Source organism: Solea senegalensis, unplaced genomic scaffold (genome assembly GCF_019176455.1).
Source record: "Solea senegalensis isolate Sse05_10M unplaced genomic scaffold, IFAPA_SoseM_1 scf7180000014762, whole genome shotgun sequence".
NCBI classification, from domain to species: Eukaryota; Metazoa; Chordata; class Actinopteri; order Pleuronectiformes; family Soleidae; genus Solea; species Solea senegalensis.
This window is the reverse complement of record NW_025321119.1, coordinates 45,395-66,433: the sequence shown is the minus strand read 5'-3', so window position 1 is coordinate 66,433 and position 21,039 is coordinate 45,395. Positions and strand designations below refer to the sequence as shown.

General features: G+C 44.3%; 2 protein-coding genes across 3 annotated transcripts; one reads left to right on the top strand and one right to left on the bottom strand.

The window, feature by feature from the left end:
• Positions 1-2,309: 2,309 nt before the first annotated feature.
• Positions 2,310-9,981, top strand: xkr6a (XK, Kell blood group complex subunit-related family, member 6a). The gene is made up of 4 exons (XM_044016750.1): positions 2,310-3,314; positions 6,252-6,448; positions 7,514-7,931; positions 8,829-9,981. The coding sequence occupies exons 1-4, from the start codon at positions 2,737-2,739 to the stop codon at positions 9,331-9,333; spliced, it is 1,698 nt and encodes a 565-aa protein (XP_043872685.1). The 5' UTR covers positions 2,310-2,736; the 3' UTR covers positions 9,334-9,981.
• A 6,367-nt stretch (positions 9,982-16,348) lies between these two features.
• Positions 16,349-20,645, bottom strand: enpp4 (ectonucleotide pyrophosphatase/phosphodiesterase 4). Of its 2 annotated transcripts, none has more exons than XM_044016752.1 (8): positions 20,524-20,645; positions 19,306-19,546; positions 18,728-19,021; positions 18,538-18,642; positions 17,598-17,796; positions 17,352-17,525; positions 16,993-17,265; positions 16,349-16,679 (listed from the first exon to the last, which is right to left on the bottom strand). In XM_044016752.1, exons 2-8 carry the CDS (start codon positions 19,543-19,545, stop codon positions 16,570-16,572), a joined length of 1,395 nt encoding a protein of 464 aa, XP_043872687.1. In that variant the 5' UTR covers position 19,546; positions 20,524-20,645; the 3' UTR covers positions 16,349-16,569. The 2 variants fall into 2 exon arrangements, with proteins under 2 accessions (XP_043872687.1, XP_043872688.1); XM_044016753.1 differs by lacking the exon at positions 20,524-20,645 and adding an exon at positions 20,443-20,505.
• Between the last annotated feature and the right edge of the window lie 394 nt (positions 20,646-21,039).

Here is a 21,039-nt window from a genome sequence, read left to right as displayed (position 1 = left end):
TCTGTATGATGTGTGTTTGCAACAGCAACACACACACACAGCTGTAGCACAACCATCCACTCCCTCTTCCTGTCCTTCAACCGTACAGTCAAGGTTGCCATGACAACAGAGTGGCTAATCTCCATTGGTCAAAGGCAGAGAGAGAGAAAGTGCAAGGGCTTGCATGAAAACGTGCTCACAAGAGCGAGGAGCACGTGTGTGAACGTGATCCACAGACACATGTTTGCATATTTCTACACTAATTACTATTTCAAGATACATTGATACAAGATTTGTATTTCCTTCATTCATCCATTCATCCAACTGAACTGAATCTTCATTTTTTTTCCATTTCCCAACGTTTGTTCATCACCTTTCCTTCATTAAAGGGACAGTTGGGCTTTTCTAAGGAGTGGTTATGTAAGGTGCTTACTCAGGTCTATGACATCATAAGAACATGTGGACAACAGGAAACTCAAGTCTGTAAACCACTCACTCTCCCACACCAAAGCCCATAGAGAAAATCAGGGATTTTAGCTCACGAGGACACAGGAGCTGCTGGTCCTCTGCTGCCTCGTGTGGTCACTTTGTGTCACTGAGGTCAATCTGAACAAACAATTTTTTATGCAGAATTCACAAAGATAAGACATGTGAACTCATTGAAGGCAGCAGTGGATCAACAACTCCTGTGTGTGTGTGTGTGTGTGTGTGATGTTAAAGTCACTGATTTTCTCTGTGGACTTTGGTGTGGGAGAGTGAGTTTCCAGAGGGAAAAGTGTCCGTACCTCAGTGTGTGAACTCTCCCATTAAAAACTTCTGTGTGTGTGTGTGTGTGTGTTTGTGTGTGTGTCTTCTTCTCTGTCCCACTTCATACAGTAAATCCATTGTTTTTCTTCTCCTCTGTCTCAAACTCTCTCTCTCCAACAATTCCTAAATCGTTCCTCTCATCCTTTCTCCTGACTAATCTTTTTTCAGCCTGACTCATCTCTTCTATCTTTGTCCCCTCGAAACACACACACACACTTACAAACACACACACACACTCCTTTCATCTAATTCCCAAATCCTTCTTAAATCCATCCCTCTTTCTGTCGTCCTGCAGCTTTATGATTCCTTTCTCTGTCTGTCCATCACACACACACACACACACGCACACACATGCACACACATGCACACACACACACGATTGATTGATTGATTGATTGATGACCAGCTGTGCTCAGCATCAGTTTGATGGAAAACATAATTAAACCATGTGACGTCGACGTGTTTACGTTTAATTTATCTTTCTTGTAAACGCAGCTTCTCACACATTAGCTAACTAACTAGCCATGTCAGCTCACAAGCATAGCATAGCCACTAGAGCTTTAGCTAGCATTCGCTATAGGTAAGAAAATGCAAACGTACGTTAAAATCATGCCGTTTACATTTAGTACATCATAATACCTGTCATTTATGCTAACTAGCCATGTTAGCTAACAAACACAATTCTTTCTTCAAATCTTTCTTGTAACAGGCGACTTCCTGTCAAACCAATTTATTTTAAATAAAGTAATGTTCTCTTTATTAACAACGTTATCTTTTGTTTAAGTGGTTACGTTTTACAAAATACATCGGGTTCTTTTATAGTTTTTTTTAAAGTTTGTCAGGTGCGACTGCAAAACATCGCAAAACAGCAGCGGGAACAGGAAGTAGCTGAACTTGCAGAGTAAAACAAACGTGGTTTGTGGTACAAATTGCAGAATGCAATTTTGAACAGAACTTTGAAAAATGTGTCTTTTCCATGTGTTATGGTAGTAACATTATCAGAATGTGAGGTGATATCACAGTCATCTTCATCTTCACAGTTCACTTCACATGGATTGGTCAAGTTTTCCACCTCCTGCCAGCAAAATAACTTTTTCGATATAGTTTATGTGAGAACTAACTACAGTCGCTGGTGTTTTCGCATTTACCCTTTATTTATGCACAAACTTTGATGCGATATTTTAAGAAAGATTCTGTGTTAACATTCAGTTTTTTATGCGCACAATCAATAATGCGCATAAAATCAGGCAGATGTTAAAGTCTCCAGTGAGAAGAACATCATCAATCAGCGCAGAGACAGCGCAGTGGGCGGTTGCTACGTGCACGAGCCCGTTGCGCGTGCACGTGCAGATGTGTAACTGAGTGGCTGAGGCGGTTTTGTCCAGTAGAGGGCGGAGTGAGGGAGAAGGCGAGGAGCAGCAGAGAGGAGCAGAGCGGGAGCTGCAGCAGCTGAAGCCGGCACCTGAAGCCTGAGAGCGGCCACACACACAGACAGAGAGAGAGAGAGAGAGAGAGAGGGGGGAGTCCTGGAGCGTCCTGCACGCACGCGCGCACACACGCACACACACTGAGTCAGTCACACTTTTTAAGAAAACAGCGGGGGATGCATGACGTCATAGCCTCCTATCGCCCTAGATGACCGCGCGCGCAGGACGGGATGATGCGGTGCTGATTCCGCTGCTACTCAGGTGGCGGTGACTGGACCCGAGGAGGAGGAGGCGGAGGAGGAGGAGGAGGGGGAGGAAGTAACGGAGCCGCCGTCGCGCGGCCGCCGGCTCTGATGGCTCCTCGCGCCCCGGGCGGAGCAGAGACACAGCAGTCGCGGCCGCGGCGCGAGAGCGCAGAGGGCAGCAGGTATCTGGGAAGTGACGTGGTGTCCGCGCCCCGCGAGGAGCCACCACGGTGCGGTTGTCGTGCGTTTCGCAGGAGGGCAGGAGCGGCAAGGGGAACATGGCCGCGCAGTCGGACGGCGGCGGGAAAGCCGGCGGGTTCGCGCAGCTGTACGACGTGGACGCGGACGAGCCGCTGGACTCCGCCGCCATCCACATCTGCCAGTGCTGCCGCACCTCCGCCTGCTACTGGGGCTGCCGCTCCGCCTGCCTGGGCTCTCTGCTCGGTGGAGGAGCGGGGGGAGGAGGAGGGGGGGTCGGCATCAGAGAGACTCACTGCCCGCCCCGGGAGCAGCTGTGGCTGGACTGCCTCTGGATCGTCCTCGCCCTGCTCGTCTTCTTCTGGGACGTGGGCACGGACCTGTGCCTGGCGGTGGACTACTACCGCAGGCAGGACTACCTCTGGTTCGGCCTCACGCTCTTCTTCGTGCTGGTGCCGTCGGTGCTGGTCCAGATTCTGAGTTTCCGCTGGTTCGTGCAGGACTACACCGGCGGGGGGCTCGGGGAGGTGGAGGGTCTGACCAAGCGGGGCAGCGTGGCTCTGGGCTGCCTGTACCCGGGCAGAGACCGCCTGCAGCTGGCCACCATCTGGCTGTGGCAGGCCACCATTCACATCCTCCAGCTGGGACAAGTGTGGAGGTACGCACACACACACACACACACACACACACACACACTGTCCATGGTTTAAGTAGAGAAGAAGAAGAAGAGGAAGAAGAAGAGCAGCTGTGACAAACTCATGTGGATTTACACATTTACAAGGAAAAACTGATTTTTATCTTATCAAAAGTCTCATCTCCTAAAATCTACGACGTCTTAAGAACACGTTCACGTCTCACTGTGAGACTGTGTTTTTAACAGGAAACCACTCACTCTCCCACACCAAAGTCCATAGAGAAAATCAATGATTTTAACATCACACACATACAGGAGTTGTTGATCCACTGCTGCCTCCATCACTGAGTTCACATGTCTTATTTTGCCAATTCAGCATTTGATAACCCAAGTTTGGATTAACATCAGTGACACAGAGTGACCACACGAGGCAGCAGTAGACCAGCAGCTCCTGTGTGTGTGATGTTAAAATCAGTGATTTTCTCTCTGGACTTTGGTGTGGGAGAGTGAGTGCTTTACAAACTCCAGTTTCCTTTTATGATTTTATGAAGTGAGTCTTTTGTAAAGTGGCTAAAATCGTGTTTTCAGGCTGGTTCTCAAGTGTAGGGGGCGCTCTCAGCACAGTCAGTGCTCACTGTGTCTCTGTGTCCTATACAACCACACTTTAAGAAAGTGAAGTAACCCTGAAACACCCATTAAACATGGAGTTCAGTTTCAGCACCATGGACAGCGTCTCTCGCTTCAGCGCTCTGTGTGTGCTCATGCGTGAGTGTGCGTGTGTGTGTGTGTGTGTGTGTGTGACGAGTGGGAAAACGGTGTCACGGCTCTTTCCATGAATGTCTGTGTGTGTGCGTGTGTGCGTGCGTGCGTGTGTGTGGAGGGAGAACAGAGAGGAAAAGCATCTGCGTTGCTTTCACACACACACACACACAGTTGGACAACGGTTGGGTGCTAATTACTGTGCTAAACGCACTGGCGGGAAAAACAGAAACACACACACACACACACATGCTGCACTCTCTCACACACACATCTTTTTATCCTTTTTATCCTAATCGTTACATATACAGTGTGTGTGTGTGTGTGTAGCTTATAAGTAGCGGTGTGTCCTCCTCCTCCTCCCCCACCACCTCTAATGGTGTCCACTTTCCCTCCGGGTGGACAGCAGGGAGAGTACAGTGTGTATGTGTGTGTGTGTGTTGATTTAACCCTACAACCCCACACACCCACACACACACACACACACACACACACACACACACACACACTCATTTCTTCATCCACCCCACCCTGAAGTCCACAACCCCTCCAGGCTGCAGAATAGACTCTCCCACCTGAAGTAGAAGAAGAAGAGTGCGTGTGTGTGTGTGTGTGTGTGTGTGTGTGTGTGTGTGTGTGTGTGTGTGTGTGTGTGTGTCCTGATGGAGACAGATTGCTCAGAGATGGTGGTTGAAGATGGAGGAGGAGGAGAAGAGGAGGGAGGTTGCACACGCACACACAGGGGGAGGGGAGAGGAGAACGAGCGTGAGGAGATGAGGAGAGAGCGAACAAGGGAAGAGTGAAAGTGGTGGGGGGAGGGGAGGGGGAGGCACAGGGGGGTGTGGTTTACTCACGTCCGTCCATGTCAAGGTTTTTTTTTGCGGCAACGACACAACGAGGATTTAATCCCTTATTTAAAGCTAATTTGAATGATTTCAAATAAAAAGACCTTGACTGCTGTGGAGTGACGGACACACTGTGTCACTGTCAGGATCATCCAGACCAGAATATCCACAGTCCACTGTACACTGACAGTGTTGTCGTGGTGATTGCATAATAATCTGGTTTGTATCCAGCAGCTTACACAGAGGAAACTCCTGTTACAAGAATCAGAAATGTGACTCAATGTTCTCTGACTAAAAATAATTACAGGATGTAAAGTAAAATATAAATATAAACGTGAGCAAAAATGTTCTTCAAAAGCATGACATCATCAGTGCTACTTTACTATAAAAATCAATATAAAATATTGTAACGTTACAAAAATGTTCCTTACGTTAACAAAAATGTATTACAAACATGACGTTATGTTAAAAAAAGATACAAAATATGAACGTTTTTTACAAAACGCTTCTCCACAAAAACACACAGAAGTTACTTGAATGACTTAAAAAACCAAAGACGCAGCGCCCTCTTGTGGCGCTTCAATGTAAATGAACGAAACAGCAGAGTGAAATATTACACATGATAATACTGATGTGAAATGATGAGTAAATGTGTGCTGAGGAAACATCAGTGTGAGTGTTTTCCTGCACTGGTGCATTATTTATGTTCAGTGAATGGATGTAATAGATGTGTGTGTGCATTATGTGGTATCAGCACACACACACACACACACACATGCTACATGGAGACCCCACTGATGCAGGAGGAGAACATGAACATGAACATGAACACGCAGCCTCTGAGTGAAATCACTGCCCACACGTTAATCTATACGTCCACTCAGTCTGCACGTCACATGACCACGTTTGTTCACACAGTGTTTGTGTTCATGATGATTGAAAACATGGAAACACAACATCAGAGACACACTGAATAACATCAACGTCACTTTAAGTCTACGGTGTCACTCTCCCGCACCAAAGCCCACAGAGAAATCACTGCTCCACTGCTGCCTCCATCGCTAAGTTCAAATGTCTTATTTTCTAAATATTTCATTTAGACTTAACTCAGTGACACAAAGTGACCACACGAGGCAGCAGTAGACCATGGACTTTGGTGTGGGAGAGTGAGTGGTTTACAAACTTGAGTTTCCTGTTGGAAAGTCTGTCTAACAGTGAATATAATATTAAATATTATTAAAAACATTTGTGATTAAATCAGTCATTGATTATTGCAGCTTTAAAGAAAACCATTCAATCTGAGGCTGTTTTGATTTTGTGTGAGAGTGTTAACAGTCTGACCTTTGACCCCCGGCAGGTACATCAGGACGCTGTATTTGGGCGTGATGTCGCGGCGGCAGAAGGAGCACCAGCGGCGCTGGTACTGGGCCATGATGTTCGAGTACGCCGACGTGAACATGCTGCGGCTGCTGGAGACGTTCCTGGAGTCTGCTCCTCAGCTGGTTCTGCAGCTGTGCATCATGATCCAGGAGAACCGCGCCGAGAAGCTGCAGTGTAGGCGCACGCACGCACACACACACACACACAGTGAACATGTCCACATTCACTCGCTCACTCCTCTACTCCTCTCTACAACAAACTTCAAATCTGATCTTTTTATTCAGATTGAAACTAAATAATTGTTTTCTCATGTTTGCACTTTTAGCGCACATTTTTTGTATTTTTATAACATTACATTTTGTATCATTTTTGAAAAGTAAATTAAAACATTTTTGTCACATATTTTTATAAAATTACATTTTATAAAATATTTTTGTAACATCTATGATTTTATGACATGTAATTCATTTTGTGGAATTTTTTTATTATGTACCACATTTTATAATTTTTATAAAAACAAATTTACACATTTTTGACCCATATTTCTATCATATATCATATATTTATATTGTTTGGTAACATTTCAATAATACTACTTTTTATTACAAAAATTACAAACATAATGTGTTAATGTTAGTGAAGTATGTAAATTACATTGAATACAGTTGTTGATAATGGTACGACTTTGTAAAAACAAAACGTTTTGTTTCTTAACAAATTTTTCTAACATTATGAAAAAAAAGTCTTTTATTTTTGGGAAACAAAAACGTTTTTGATCATGTATTTCTATTTTATATATTTAATTGTAATATTAGTGACACCTTGTAACGTTGTTACATTTTGATGTCAATATTACTTTGTAAAGTAAGTCACATGTAAATGTAAACTTTTGTAAAAATGGGAAGAAAAACATGAACTGTGAACTCCTGTAAGCGGAGCAGGAATCTATGATGAACACATGAAGACAGTGTTATTTTTATTCCGTCTTCATCCAGGATGACACATCCCGTCCTCTGACTCCCACTGCTGTTATTCATGCCTGCAGTTCTGGGACAGCGTCTAATTTTAAAGTAAATATGTGACTGGTGGAGTTAATGATGCACACACACACACACACACGCACACACACACAGGGACAGTGATATTTCAGTGCTGCGTCACTCTCTGCCTCTTCTTTCAGGAGTGAGTGAGTGTGTGTGTGTTGTGAGTGAGTGACTCACAGACTCTCGGTGTGTGCAGGCATCTCCTCTCTGGCCTCGCTGCTGTCTCTCGCCTGGGTTCTGGCCTCCTACCACAAGCTCCTGCGAGACTCTCGTGACGACCAGCGCAGCATGAGTTACCGGGGGGCGCTGCTGCACCTCTTCTGGCGCCTCTTCACCATCTCGTCCCGCGTGCTGGCGCTGGCGCTCTTCGCCTCCCTCTTCCACATCTACTTTGGCATCTTCGTGGTGGTCCACTGGTGCGCCATGGCCTTCTGGGTGGTGCACGGAGGCACCGACTTCTGCATGTCCAAGTGGGAGGAGGTGCTGTTCAACATGGTGGTGGGAATCGTCTACATCTTCTGCTGGTTTAACGTGAAGGAGGGACGCACACGCTCCAGGATGGTGGCGTACTACACCGTGGTGTTAGCGGAGAACACCATCCTCACCGGCCTGTGGTGAGTCAGGCTCTGAGTGTGTGTGTGTGTGTGTGTGTGTAAGTCACAGCAAGCTAATCCCATATCCTTTAAAGGGGGAGTTCAGGTTTTCAAGTAAAATCTGATTTTAGCCACTAAATAAAATCAACATCAGTTTATGACGTCTTTAAGAACACGTTCACGTCTTTATCTCACTGTTACGCAGACTTTACAACAGGAAACTGTACTTTGTAAACCACACACTCTCCCAGACACAAACGCAGACACAAACACAAACACACACACACAAACACAGACACAAACACAAACACACACACAACACACACACAAACACAGACACACACACAAACGCAGACACAGACACAGACACAAACACAACACACACAAACAAACACACACACAAACACACACACACACAAACACACACACACACAAACACAGACACACACACAAACAGCACAGACACAAACACACACACAACGCAGACACAGACACAAACAAAACGCAAACACAGACGCAAACACAACGCAGACACAGACACAAACACAAACACAAACACAGACACAGACACAAACACAGACACAAATGCAGACACAGACACAGGCATGACACAGACACAGACACAGACACAAATGCAGACACAGACACACAAATGCAGACACAAACACAGACACAGACACAGGCACAGGCACAGACACAGACACAGAACACACAGACACAGACACAGACACAATGCAGACACAGACACAGGCACAGACACAGACACAGACACAGACGCAGACACAGACACAGACACAAACGCAGACGAGACACAGACACAAATGCAGACACAGACACAGACACAGACACAGACACAGACACAGACACAGACGCAGACGCAAACACAGACACAGTGTAAAGACGTGTGACTTCCTGCAGGTACGCCTACAGAGACCCGGTGTTGACCGACTCCTACGCCGTCCCCGCTCTGTGCGGCGTCTACCTGACGTTTGCCGGCGGCGTCCTGGTCATGCTGCTGTACTACGGCTTCCTGCACCCGGCCACCGCCCACCTGCAGCCAAGCCCCGCCTCCTCCTGCTGCGCCCAGCTGCTCTGGGGCCTCCCCCTGCCGCCGTCCGTGCCCCCCACCGCCCCGCCCACCCCGGCCCACATGACTAAGTCGCAGACGGAGGAGGACGTGGCCGAGTCGTGTCTCCCCGTCTTCCAGGTGCGGTCGGTGACGCCCACCTCCAAACCCGAGGGGCCGCTGATAAAGATCGACATGCCCAGGAAGCGTTACCCGGCGTGGGACGCACACTACGTGGACCGGCGCCTGCGGAGGACGATAAACATCCTGCAATACATCACGCCGGCCGCGGTGGGCATACGATACCGCGACGGACCTTTACTGTACGAACTGCTGCAGTACGAGTCGTCACTCTGACACACGCACACACACACACACAGATGTCATGGTACAAGCACATGTGAAACGTCTGTGTACGCCGTGTTCAGAGGGAGGGATTAAGCACACACACACACACACACACACGCGCAAACATACCTTACAGGGACCTTTGACCTGTGGGTCTCACGGCCATGACACGACTCGTCCGACCGCTCTTTCCAATTATTTCACCTTTTTCTTTTTTTTGCTGCCCTAAAGAAAGAAAACTGAGTTAGAATAAAAATGACATCAGATTAATTCAGATTAAAGATGGCGTCGCTTCACTTTACGGTCGAGTTCAAACGTATTTTTGCAACCTTATACTTGTTCCACGTCAAAACTAACACTACTGGACAAACAGTTTGCGAGCCCTGGTCCACATACGTCTTCATGCTAATCTGGGCTAAATGTGTTTACATTTAACTCCTAGCACATTTTCCAAAATGTCCAGCTACATGAGAGCACATGCTAAGACCAGTTAGCCACATTAGCGCTAAAGTGGTGTGAAAAATGAGAAGCTACTATCAGCTGTGGGTTTACCTAATTGTAGTTTAGAGCGATGTTAGCTCACGTACTTGACATCTGTTAGCGTGGGTTAGCATTAGCATCAATTTTAATTTTTATAAAAGTGCCAATCTTGCCAAATTATTTACAAAACAGTATTGGAAAGGGAACTTGACTTGTAACCAGAAGGTCGCCGGTTCAAATCCCCACCCGGCCAAAAAGGGCTGGGGTAACCCTGAGCATGGTACCCAACCCCCCAATGCTCCCCGGGCGCCACTCAGTGTGGCAGCCCACTGCTCCTAATTCTAGGATGGGTCAAAATGCAGAGGAATACTTTCCCTAAGGGGATTAATAAAAACTAACTTTAAAACAAACATCAGTTGATTATATGGGAATATAATATATTATATTATATCAGAATCGAATATCGCAAGTTTTAATTGCCAACTTTACCTTATAAAGTTGAAGTTTCCCGTTTAGCGACAACTGACCATATGTTAAGTTGTCCATTAAATCACGTGACAAAGGCCCGATTTTCAGCTCCTCGAGTGCAAAGATTGGCTGATTTTTAAGGACCAGTGCGCAGGATTTAGTGCAGAGGTGGTGGGCAACTCGAACCCACCCCCATTAACTCGATACAGCCCTGTCACTTTATTATCAAGTTCTTTTTGACAGTTTTTCTTGTTCCGCACAACAAACACTTTTATTTTGAAGAGTTGATGAAATATTGCGACAAATATCCCCACTTAACTGGCCCCGCCCCCAGGTCATTTTGAAGTTACATGTTGGGAAAAGTGTGCTGACACTAGAGGGCGCCCCCTAAAAAGAACTAAACTGAGTTTTCGTCAATAGTGGATCTTTCAGCAGTTGGTCCAATTACAGTCAACAAACTTGGTGAATGATTCTCTAATCTGTTCATCTGTGACCTATGGCGTGACGTTTCCGTGACGTTTCCGTGGTGCTAGACCATTTAAAAACAAACTGAGAAACCGCTTCATTTGCTGCAAACTGCTCGATTCAGTGGCCGCGACCGCGCGACACAGGCGTCGCCGGTGATCGTACGTACGAGCCACAGAGTCGACTGGCTGCTAATCCCACTTCATATGGTGCAAATATACAGTATATACATTATATATATATATATATGTATATCTGTATATACACATATATATATAGATATATATAAATAAATACATATATGAACACACACACACGTGTACTTATGGTGCAATAAGGGCAGATTGTTAGGGCAGATTCTTTGAATTCCGTGGTGCGACTCTGCCAACGGACAACTGCTCTTCCTGTCCTGCAGAAGCTATGCAAGTCTCCTGGGAGACGTGCTTAGTCCACACACACACACACTCACGCACGCACGCACACACACGCACACACGCACACACACACACACACAGGGTGTTCTCCCTCAGTACTCGGGACGACAACACGGGAAGTTTCCCTACCTCACTTCATGAACACAAACACAATAAAAAGATGTTTTCAGATCTCTGTAATCTACATGACCAGATAGTCTGGATTAAATGTTTGCTGTAGATAATCCAGAGTTTCTCCTGCTGTTTTCTCTCAGATATTATCATGGAGGTGGCAGGAGAAATCCCAGGGAATATCCAGATAACAGTGCACATCTAAAAGCAGCTACACACACACACACACACACTTACATACTAACGTCCAATAATCCCTTACCCCTTTATAATTTGGGAACAATATTCATATGGTGCTATTGAGTGGTTTTTTGTACAGTTGTGGTTCCAGTGAAGAATTTAGCCAAAATATGTTTAGAAAAAACCTGAGTGTTTCACGTTCATGCGGATTAAAAATGTGTAGTTCACGCATGTGCGGAGTGTACGATAGAAGAAAAAAAAAAACAACACGCATGGTTACAGTGTTAGACTGTAACATGCTCTAATCCAGGCATGGTTACAGTGTGTCAGACGCTCTAATCCAGGCATGGTTACAGTGTGTCAGAGCACAGACTAACAACAGAAAAAAAGATGAACATGTAGAGAACACAGTCGAGGCGTTTCCGTCCGTTTGTCACAGATTGTGCTCGTGAGTTTCTTGCATGAATGTTCTAGATTTCAGGGGAAGTAGAAAAATAATCTGTTACTCCGTAAAGTGTGAGTGAGTGAGTGAGTGAGTGAGTGAGAGGAGAGAGTCACAGCTCTCGTATGTGCTTCAGCAATGACCTCACCTGTTTGACCCAAACCATGTCCCCTTCTTCTTTGCACCTCAAGCTCCAGCCAATCAGAGATCAGGTTCATTTCAGCCAAATCAGGTCCGACACAAACCAAAAAAAAAAAGAAAAAGCTCCTTTCTCGTGTGACTGCAGTGTCACCATCCACCTGCAGGTGTCACTGTGTTGTCGTTGGAGCTGCACAAACCAGAGCCTTACTCCAGGCCCACTCTGTAAGGAAGGGAACTGCAGTCAGTTACGGTATGGCTTCATCATCCACAGCTATGCAACTGAGCAGACAGGAAGGGTTCTGGGCTTCTATAACAATAACCTTTACAACATACACACACACATATATATATATATATACAGTATATATACAGTATATATATATATATATATATATATATATATATATATATATACACACACACACATATACATAAACCACATCACTGTTCTCATGTACGTTCTGTCATTAGCCTTTTTTGTTTCTTTACAATGAAAATGTGCCATTTGTGGCACATGAGCGGTTGTTTGACACCTGATTTTAGCCACTTAACATAAACCACTCACTCTCCCACACCAAAGTCCATAGAGAAAATCACTGTGAGCTAAAATCACTGATTTTCTCTCTGGGGTTTGGTGTGGGAGAGTGAGTGGTTTAAAAACCATTATGTACCATTTGATTCAAGAAAATGTACTTGTTTATGATCATTTAAGATGTTTGAATGCGTTTATTTGATTTTGTTTGTTGATGGATTAACATTAATGTCAGGAGTGGGAAAAACTGTGTAATGCATCTTTAACTGGGTAATAACCACGATGGGTGCAACGTCCCGACAGAGGAATGTGCATCCGACTGAAGAAATCAAAAGCAGAGTGTGTTTTCTCACATAATCAGGGTCTACGAAGCATATGACGCTTCTGTGTGTGTGTGATGCTTCATACGCTTCTTTTTTTTAAGCCAAAGTTTGACTGCTCGGTCCAGAGCTGTGAGAGAATCATCACTCACTGTTTGTGATCTCAGACCTGAGTCGAACTCAAACTGGAATCCTCAGGTGTTTGTGTGTTTGTGTTTCTTTGCAAACACACAAACACCGGTGGTTTGACTCAGGTGTGACGGAGCAGGGTCAAATTAAACGTTAACGTGGATGTATACGTAGAAGATTTACCATGAGCTTTTATTTTGTTAACTTTATGCTTCTTCAGCTTGAGAGAGAAAAAAGTAGCTTTAGAGAATTTGATGTAAAAGTAGATTTCATTTTTTTTCCCTGTGGTTGACATTTTTGATTGTAAATACCTTCCGGTAGCCCCTCCCCCCATGTTTGATGAGTTGTACTGATCGTAAATGTTCTTTATAAATACACAGAATGTACACTGAGAGGGTTTTGGTAGGAGTCTGTGCCACTGCGTCGTCCTGAGTATAAGCACACTGACGTTAGCATCGTTAGCCAGCATGACGTTTTCACAGCTCATCGCTCAGACAGCCACGGTCAACGCTACATCACATGACTATTTTTTATTTTATTAGCCAAGAATTCATGTTTGACTTTGAGCTTAAAGACTTGGAGAAGTTGGAGGCTAGCACGTTTGCTAACTGGCCCTATTGAAAGGTTATGCAAAGATATGAATTCTTACGCCAACGCGGTCAAGATTGACACGACTTTAGCTAGCAAGCTCCATAACCAGGTGGAGAATTAAGAAGCTAGCTAGCTAGCTCCATTGACCGTGAAAATAATGATTTTTAAATACATTTACATTTAAAAATCATACTTATTTGGCCAAGAATATACATTTGAACTTTAGCTTTAAGACTTGGAAAGGTTAGAGGCTAGCACACTAGCTAATTAGCTCTATTGAAAGGTTGTACAAACTTAACTTATAGACTTCAATTAGTGAACCATGTGGACCAGCAAACCATCACCAGTTGGAGAAATTAGCTAGCGCCATCAACTGTGAAAATAACGACTTTTAAATGTATTTACGTTTAAAATAATACTTATTAGAATATACATTTAAACTTCAGTTTTCAGACTTGGAGAGGCTAGCTAGCTAGTTAGCAAGCTCCATCAAAGTCTGTGACCAGGTGGAGAAAGAAGTCGGACAGGGTGCTAGCTAGCTCTGTCACAGGTGAAAATAACCACTGGAAACATATTAACATGAAAGAGTTAGCTTCAAGTTGAGCTAGCTCCCTGTCCAAGGAGGTGAAAAGTACTTCTGTGAGCTAAGCTTCATAAGCTAGCAAACGAGAATACAAAGTTGTTTATGTTTCATTTAAAAAACGTTGTAAAGATTTACATGTAAAGTGAGAACAAAGACTCAGCAGAAAAAAGGACATGAAACATGGTAAAATCTTTCACTTAGCAGTAAAACATTAGCCTACCACAATTTCTTTTTTAAATTGGCACCAAAAAAGCAGCTACATCCCTTTGTTTCATGCTAGTCTAAGCTAATTTGGCTACTCATATTTAGCATCTAGTGTTTCGTTTTTTTTTAAATGTATTTTGTCGTAGAATCACGTGTGTGCGTTTTTGCGTAATTTAAGACAGAAACGACGTGGCTGTCTGACGAACACGCATCGACTTCCCCGCAGACAAGATGGCAGTCGTCTACGTCAACCATTTTCTCTTCCTGCGTCTGCTCATTAAAAAAAAACAAAAAAACCACTTCTTTCACAGAGAGCGTTTCTGGCGCCGTTATCGCCGGGTCCGTCTGCGTTTCATCGCACAAACGTTTAATTCCGCACAAGAGTTTTAAACAATATCACGTTTCCCGGGTGCGGCGGCGTTAGCAAATATATCCGTTATTTTTGTTACAATACCTCCAGAGAAACAAAGTCTATTTATGTGATCCTCATGATTCAGAGGACGTCGTGGAAACTAGGACACATTTTAAATGATATTTAAACAAAAAAAGTAAAAAAAAAAAGTGTATAAATGAAAACATGTACAGTTCACGACACAGAGACATACGTGTGTGTGTGTGTGTGTCTTGGGTTTGATTTTATATATTTACCATTTTACTACATTGTAACATTGTGACTGCGATGGAGAAAAAAAATATAAAGGAATATAAAATAATTTTTCCAAATGTGTGTCGCGCTTCCTTTGAATAACACAGAAAAACTAATTTATCTATAATTTAATCAATTCATTATCAGAAACATGAAAAAACCATGATAATTTCATACGTTTACATGTACAACACGTAAACACTAATAATAAAAACACGGAAACAGGGAAAGTGGATTTCTCACCTTCTTTTCTTTTGTTTGGAAGAAATTTATCCAAATGTTAGCAATATGGAAAAAAACCTCCATCAAGTTCACTGTGTCAATCCAGATTATGACCTGCTGGATTAATGGCTTTTTTTCAGAGCAATACTGACCATTTTTGTCAGAACAGAAATGACTACTTTACCAGGTTTTAATCCAGATTATCACCCAAAAAATCTAATTAAGTTATTGAAAGACAATTTCCTTCACTTTCTTTTTTTTTTTACAAATTTGACCGAGGATATGACGTCTTAGTTGGAGGTCATTAAATGAAAACAGCTGTACTCTGCAGATTATATTTAAAAAATACTCTTTGTTGGGATTAAAAAACGTTTAGCACATTATTTTCAACACGACCGTGACACAACTTTAAAAACCAACACTGGCTTTGTGTTGGTTTTAGAAATAATGAATAAATGGTGTCAACACAAATGTTCAGTAACACTGTCTTCCCTGCAGGTGGTCATGTGACCCGTGCCCTTGGGCAAGACAACAAATGAATGACTGTGGCCAGTGTCTTTACTACCTCATCTATAATAAAAGACTTTCATTTTATCACTAAAAGCCCTGGAGAGATTTTAGCTTCAAATCTTTGGTATAATTCATTTAGAAATCCCCGTCTTTCATGTAACAACTAAACTGATGGAAAACAGTTTAAAATGAAACAAATAACTTCAGTGTAACAAATAGAACGCACCAGCTCACGAGATAAATGAGCCTCTGGCTCCCTCTGTTGGCAGGAAGTGACATAAACATACAGTCATTAAGGGTTAAAAATATAAATGATTATGTTAATATTTAAATTTCATGAAAAAGAAAAGAACATTTTCCCCCAAAACAAACAAAAACTATTAATAAAAAACAATGAAATAAAATCAGTTTTCTTATTAGAGGTAAAGAAAAAAACAGTGTTCACTTAAACATTCAAGTGTTATCTTCTGAAGTTTCTCATAGAGAAAAGCAGTGATTTTGACATCGTTGATCCACTGCTGCCTCCATCACTAAGTTCAAATGTTTAAAATCCTACATTCAGATTTACCTCAGTGACACAAAGTGACCACACGAGGCAGCAGTAGACCTGAAGCTCATGTGTCCACGCAGCTAAAATCACTGGTTTTCTCTGTGGCCTTTGGTGTGAGAGATAAACGCGTCAGAGAGGAGAATTTAAATTAACTATAAAAGGAAAAACATGAGACACAGATGAGTGAGTGAGAGTGAGAGGGTGAGTGAGTGAGAGACGACCTCTGCTCTGTCTGCTTCAGTGAAACAGACCTCCACCATCATCATCATCATCATCATCACCAGTTTGTAGTCTCTGAAAAGAGGTGGAGTCTGGAGAGCAACATCGACACACCCACCTGAAAACAACTGAAGAGTGGAGTCTGGTTAGAGTCTGGTTAGAGTCTGGTTAGAGTGGTAATCTGATGAAGAATGACAGGTCTGTTAATTTCCCCGAGGGAACCTCCCAAAGAGATTAATAAAGTCGCCTGTCTGTCTGTCTGTCTGTCTGTGGTCACCAGTTAAACCAGAGTTAATGAAACAATAACATCTTCTTCTTCTTTAAGGTTTGTTTTAAAATCAGAATCAAACAATAAAACTTTATTTATCCTTCACTTTGCAAACTGAGGAAGAGAAGAAGAGATGCATGTGATCATCCTCATGCATTCATGGTTAGACTTACATGCCATAGTGAGGAGGAACAGAGCCACGCCCACCACCAGAGTGAACACCAGAGAGACGTCCCCCGCTGTGCACTGCGCTGCCAGCAGGGGGCGAGCTGGCTCCAGGCTGCCGTTGTTGGGCCTCGGTGTGACGGACAGCAGGTGACACATGAGCGGGTAAATGTCCACGCTCTTTAACTCGCTCATTTCAACACCGCCGCGGAAGCCGGGCCCCGTCGCTGCAAAGAAGGGGTGCATGCTGGGTAGGGAGTTGTCGTAGCCGTGATCGCCCACTGAGTGAGGGAGAGAGAGAGAGAGAGAGAGAGAGGGTTTTAGCGTTGTTTGAATAACTTTAATGGCATAAAGTTGGGTGACGTACGCTGCGGCAGGTGGTCTCCTCTCTGGACGATGGTCCAGCCTTCGTCGGCGAGCAGTATTATGGGCTGGATGCGTCTGTTGTTCCTGTAGTGCAGCCGCTCAGGGATGGACTTCTTCATGTACGCCGTCATGTGGGCGTGGCAGTCGTTGAGCAGGTTGAAGACGGCCTCGGTGTCTGCGCGGCCAAAACAACACCTCAGTATTTCTACATCACGTGGATTCACGCGCCTGTGTCTCACGTCGTTACCTTGGCGCGGGACGAGGGCGGCGACGGGCGAGACGTCCACCAGTGTGTAGTTGTCCGGGTGGAGACAGTCGTCCAGACGGATGAGGCGCTCGGGCGAGCACTGGGCCATGCCGTGGTCGCTGGTTACTATCACGTTGACACGCCCCCAAAGTCCGATTCGCTTCAGCTCTGACATCATCAGGCCGATATTATCGTCGACCTGATCGCACGATAGCATCCGTCAGCTACGAGCTAACGCTACGTTACTATCGTTAGCCCGATTCATGTCATCATTGCGACATTTGTTTACGAATAAAAGAGAAAAAAAAGAACTAATGTTGGACTAATCATTTGGGGGAGGAGCTTTGACCAGGAGCTGACGGGAGGGGGCGGAGACAGAAAATAAATCACAAGGACTGTATGTTGGCAATTATCCAAAAAACAGAAATTCACTCACTGTGAGTGGCAAACTACGATAAAAATCGTACACCGTCCGATCCCCAGTTGCGATAAATTACATTAGACTTTCAGTCAATTGTCGTAGTTTTAGAACTACTACTATTTTTAGAACAAATATAACGTGAAATATTAATAGTTTTCCCTTCATTGTTGATCCTGAGGATGAAAATCCACTTCTGGTAAATTATTTTAAATCATACACTGCGGTATCATATAACGTCATAAAAATAAGGAAAACGTTGATGTTTTTTGATCTTTGTGTTAAAAAACAACTTTTAATCTATTCTTAGGAGAAATATTAAGTATAAATATGAACTATTTGACTTCTCGCGATGATAGAAATCCACTTCTTGACTGCGTGTAACTGCGTGATAAATGTTTGATAAACGCTGTTTGAACTCAAACATGAGGAGCAGACGTGTAATGAATAACCTGCTGAAGCTGTTAAACCCGATCTATGCTTCTATGCTGTGATGGGAATAACTCACACAAACCACTGTACCTCTTTAAGGGCTTTGCTCATGGCCGTGTCGTTCTCTGGACCGAACATGTGACCCGTTCTGTCCGGCTCCTCCCAGTACAGAACCACGAACTTCACTCCCGACTCCTGCTGGGACAAGGGACACGTGTTTCAGGGGGTCAGAGGTCACGTGTAAGCGTGCAGAAATGGTGAAATATGCCTTTAAAGTGACCTTGTCGTTTCCCAGCAGCCACTGCGTCACGTTGCCGAGCCGCTGCCGGAACGTCACGGCGCCGTTGTAGGGCAGGAAGTGTGTGGCCGTGCGGTTCCCGATGGTCACGTCGGAGCCGGGCCACATGGCCGTCGCTGTCCTGAGGCCAGAGTCCAGCGCCGTGATCCACAGAGGCTCCGCCTCCTGCCACCACACCGGGTCCAGGTCGCTGGAGGGGTGGAAGTATTTGTGGCTGTCGGGGTCGTACATGGAGCTGCCCACGATACCGTGAGACTCTGCGTACAGACCCGTCACCTGGAGACACACGCACGCTGCGCATGCAGCCACACACACACGAGTGGAAGTGAAAGTCCTTTTTTTTTATAGTTTAAAGGGGAAATTAGAGGTTCAGAACCACTGAGAACTCAGTTATCAATACTTTTTATTTCTATTAATGTAAATAGTGCCGTATATGTGAAGTTTGACTGTGTTAAAGAGTCATTTTGATGGATTATAATCCTCATAAATATGCGTACATCTCATTTTTAGCGGGATTAAATGCTTTGATGTTGTTTAAATGTCTTTCTAATCTCAGTTACCAGACTGTAGTGGTTGGGAAACGTCTTGGTGATGAAGACGTTGGTGAGCTCCTGTACCAGGACTCCCTGGCTGTACAGGAGCTTCAGGTTGGGCATGGGGAACCTCTTCAGGTAATCTGCCCGGAACCCGTCAAACGACACCAGCAGCAGTGGCGGCGGCGGGGGAGACGGCGGCGGAGGTCCCTGCTGAGCTGCGGTCACCTCTGTGAAACTCCACAGGAAGAAGCCAAGGAAAAACATCCTGGAAAAGAGGAAAAAACATGGTTTATTTACAGAAAACGAACTTTACTGAAGACGTTTCACCTTCACAAACACCTTAAAGGTGTGATTCAGTGGAAGAACTGGTTCTAAAGGTTGACTTGCGATTAGAATACTATGTTACCACGATGTCTACGTTGAACAAAGGAAGAGAAAATGCCTCCAGCTACAAACACGGCATACAGTTCCCCACCCTGAACCAAGGTTCACACGAGTGAAACTGGGTTTCCTAAGTCATCTATAACACCACTCTCACATCTGGTCAGTGGGGGGCAGTCAAGAGAAAATAAAGTCAGACTTTGGTGGGAGAAAAAGTGCTCGTTTTGATACAGAATGACATATAATTCACAATAAATAGAAATAAACCACACAAAAATTGATTGGTGGGCCCAATTTGGACCATAAGCCACAAGTTTGACACCTCCAGTGTATAAATACATGTTGTTTAAAATATGTTCAAAATAAAAGTGGATGTTTTGTTGCAGAATGACATATAGTTCACAATAAATATCAATAAACCACAGGGAAACAGACATGTTTAAGCAGTAGGCGGCACAAAATTAAATGGTGGTCCACAGGTGGCCCACAAACCACGAGTTTGACGCCTCCACTCTATAAATGACTGACTACTACACATGTTATTTTAAACAAATAAAATGTGTAGAAATTGAGACTCGCAGTTTCTCTGGGAAAATTTGTAGGGCCCCGACCCAGCGACAGGTGCTCAAACACCTGTTCAAATGAGCAACGACAAACAGGAAGTGAGTTATTTTCTTTTTATCACCAAAATAAACCCAAATAAGCCCCAGAAACGTCGTTAATAACGCGACAAAGCGGAAGCTACCAGTGTCCGAACATAAACAGAAGAGGAAGACATACGTGAACGTTAGCCACGCTAATGTGGCGTCTACTCTTCCGGTGACGTTATGCTAAGCTAAGGGTGAGCGGGCAGGACTGTACCTGCCGCCGGCTCGCACAGGTGAGTCACACCGGTGATTCCTCCTCCGGTGAGCGGGTGGAAAACTTCTCCCTGTCCCGTGTTTTCACCTCCGCCCCATGGTGCACGCGACAGCGCGGGCTGTCGAGCTAGCCAAAATGGACCGTGGTCATTTCCGCAGCAGCGTTTCACAATAAAACGCGCTTAAGATTTCATATTTTCTCTACGTTTACGGCATCTTTACTGGCATAATGTTTCATTTAAAGTAGTCATTAGTGCTTTGTGTAAACATTAACAAGCGCAAACGTTTTAAATGTACGACTTTTAATGACGTGATTATTTCATTCTGATGTACAACTTCCGTTGTTGCGGTGAACTCATCTGAGGCTTTAAATGCCTCCACAGCTCAAGAAGCCAATCAGCGATTAGTTAAACAAATGTGGGCGGGGCTCTGCGACACGTACACAGCGAAGCCAAAATATCATCAGTTTTTATTTCTGTTAAAAAAGTTTTATTTTGAAAAATCTTCCTCAGTGGAT